We start from the raw sequence: 2,442 nt of genomic DNA, 5'->3' as shown, positions 1-2,442 counted from the left end.
AGAGAGGCTGGAGGAAGAAAGAAAGAGAGGGGAAGAAAAATGAAAAAAGAGGAACAGGAGGGGGGACTACAATGGGGATGAAAACGTGCTTCTGAAATGTAGCAGGGCTAATAAGTAAGGACAAAAGAGAAAAGTTAAAATATAGACTACCCAAAGAATTCGACTGGAAATGCAGGGCAGCAATGACAGTAAGGAAAAAAGGAAGAGCAAAGGGAAGAATAATAACGGGTATAAATAAAAACCTAAGAGAAATAGGATATAAAGGAATTAGTGATAATATAGTTGGAAGAAAAATAATATACAATTACAAGACGTATAGGATAATGATGGTTTATAATCAAGATACATAAGGGACATGGAAAAAATAGAGGAAAGAGTAGACGGAAGAGAAGAGGAAGTGGTGATCATCGGCGGAGACTGGAACGCAAGAACGGGAGAAGAGGGAGGGTCGATAAACGAGGACGTAGGGAAAGAAAAAAACAGACGATCAAAAGACAAGACAATAAACGTGGAAGGAAGAACACTGCTAAAGATAATCAATGGCAGCGATAAAGAAGGAGAGGAGCGGACCTATATTGGCGAGAGAGGAAACTCAGTAATAGACTATGTGATTGGCAATCAGGAGGCGACAGAAGAAATAATTTACATGAAAATAGGAAAAAGAACAGAGTCAGGCCACATGCCGTTAGAAATAGAAATAGGGGGGGGGCGCGGAATTACAAAAAAATGAGGAAAAGGAAGAAGAAGAGAAGGAGAAGAGGGAATGGACAAACAAAAGTGTGGAAAAATACTTGGACGAATGTAAAGACTGGACCTGCAACGAAAGAACAGTAGCGGAAATGTGGACAGAAATCAACAAGAAGATAAACGAAGCAATGCAAAAGAAGAAAGTAAAGATAAGGAATAGAAAGAGAGGAAAAGAGAGATGAGAAGGAAGGTGACAAAGTTTATGAAAGGAAAATACAATAGAGAAGCTCTTATGGAGGAAAAAAGGCATTCAAATAGAGGTGCAAACAAAGAAAGGAAAGATACGAAGAAGAAGAAATGGTGAAAATCAAAAAGATGAAAACAGAACAAGAAGCGTGGAAATACATAAATAAATACAGAAGAAGAAGAGAGAATATAGATGAAGATTATATGAAATAAGCGAGGAAGAGTGGAAAAATCATTTTATGGAAATTTTAGAAGGAACAGAGCACAAAGAGGGCAGGAAAAAAGAGGAGCATCGAGCAGAAGAGAAAATAATGGATGAGAGAGAAGATAATATATAGAGAAGGAAGAGGTGATATACAAACTAAGAAACTTGAAGGAGAAGTATGCACCGAAGGAAGTGGGTGAAGCGTTATGGGCTCTGTTAAGGAAAATATGGAATGGGGTGGGGATACCAGAAGATTGGAAAAAAGGAGCAAATATGTCCGATATATAAAAAGAGGGAAAAGAGAGCAGGGAAGGGTTACAGAAAAGTAACATTAATGGATACAGCATACAAGATCTGTGCAGGGATACTGCACGAACGACTGAAGGCAGAGATTGAAAACAAACTGAAAGAGAGCCAATTCGGATTCAGAAAAGAAAGACGCGGTATTTGTGATAAACCATATCATAGACAAACAGTTGAGTAGAGAAAAAGAAAAACTACATGCCTGCTTTGCGGACTTAAAAGCGGCGTTCGACAGGCTAAACAGAAAGAAATTGGAGGAGAAAATGAGAAAAATGGGGATTAACGAAAACTTAACCAAAAGGATTAAAATGATATACGCAGAAACAAAGAATGTGGTAAGAATCAAGAATAACAACACAAAAGAATTTTGGACAGCGAGGGGAGTCAGACAAGGATGCCCGTTGAGCCCTACGTTATTTAACATCTACGTGGCGGGGCTGGAAGAAGAATTAAGGAAAGGACAAGTCGGGGGGGGCATAGTGGTAGGAGAAAGAAAGGTATGGTCATTGACATATGCAGACGATATTGTGCTGATGGCTGATAGAGAGGAGAAGCTAAAGGAAATGCTAAAGAGAATCGAAATATTTTTAAAGGAAACCGAATTGGAACTGAGCACGAAAAAGACCAAGAGTGTAGTTTTCGAAAAAAACGAAAGAACAAGAGGAGACAAAGAAAATGGAAATGGGGAGAACGAGAATTAGAAGAAGTGGACGAGATAAGATACCTAGGGTACATACTACTGAAAAAACGGTAGTGATGAGAAACACATAGAAGACAGGAAAAAGAGAGCAAGAATAGCAATGAAGAAAACATGGAGCGTGGAAGAAAAAATTTCCAAACAGGACAACAAGAGGAGAATGAAGATGTTTGGAACGCTGGTAGAGAACGTGGCGCTGTTTGGAGCATAGGTATGAGGCTGGAACATGGAAGAAAGGCTGGATAGAATACAAAGAAGATATGTGAAATGGAGCTTAGGTTTAGATATGACAACACCGAATTAT

General features: G+C 38.9%; 1 protein-coding gene across 1 annotated transcript; it reads left to right on the top strand.

Moving 5' to 3' along the window:
• The first annotated feature begins 241 nt into the window (after positions 1-241).
• LOC117216000 lies at positions 242-730 on the top strand. Its single transcript, XM_033462552.1, has one exon. It carries the CDS (start codon positions 356-358, stop codon positions 728-730), a length of 375 nt encoding a protein of 124 aa, XP_033318443.1. The 5' UTR covers positions 242-355.
• The last annotated feature ends 1,712 nt before the right edge of the window (positions 731-2,442 follow it).

This window comes from Bombus bifarius, unplaced genomic scaffold (assembly GCF_011952205.1).
Source record: "Bombus bifarius isolate JDL3187 unplaced genomic scaffold, Bbif_JDL3187 scf7180000010014_frag, whole genome shotgun sequence".
In the NCBI taxonomy this organism is placed as follows: Eukaryota; Metazoa; Arthropoda; class Insecta; order Hymenoptera; family Apidae; genus Bombus; species Bombus bifarius.
This window is presented reverse-complemented; position numbering and strand designations above follow the sequence as displayed.

Excerpts from the sequence above, each read along its gene's own strand:
- LOC117216000 (XM_033462552.1), top strand. The coding sequence starts at position 356 with ATGGAAAAAATAGAGGAAAGAGTAGACGGAAGAGAAGAGGAAGTGGTG.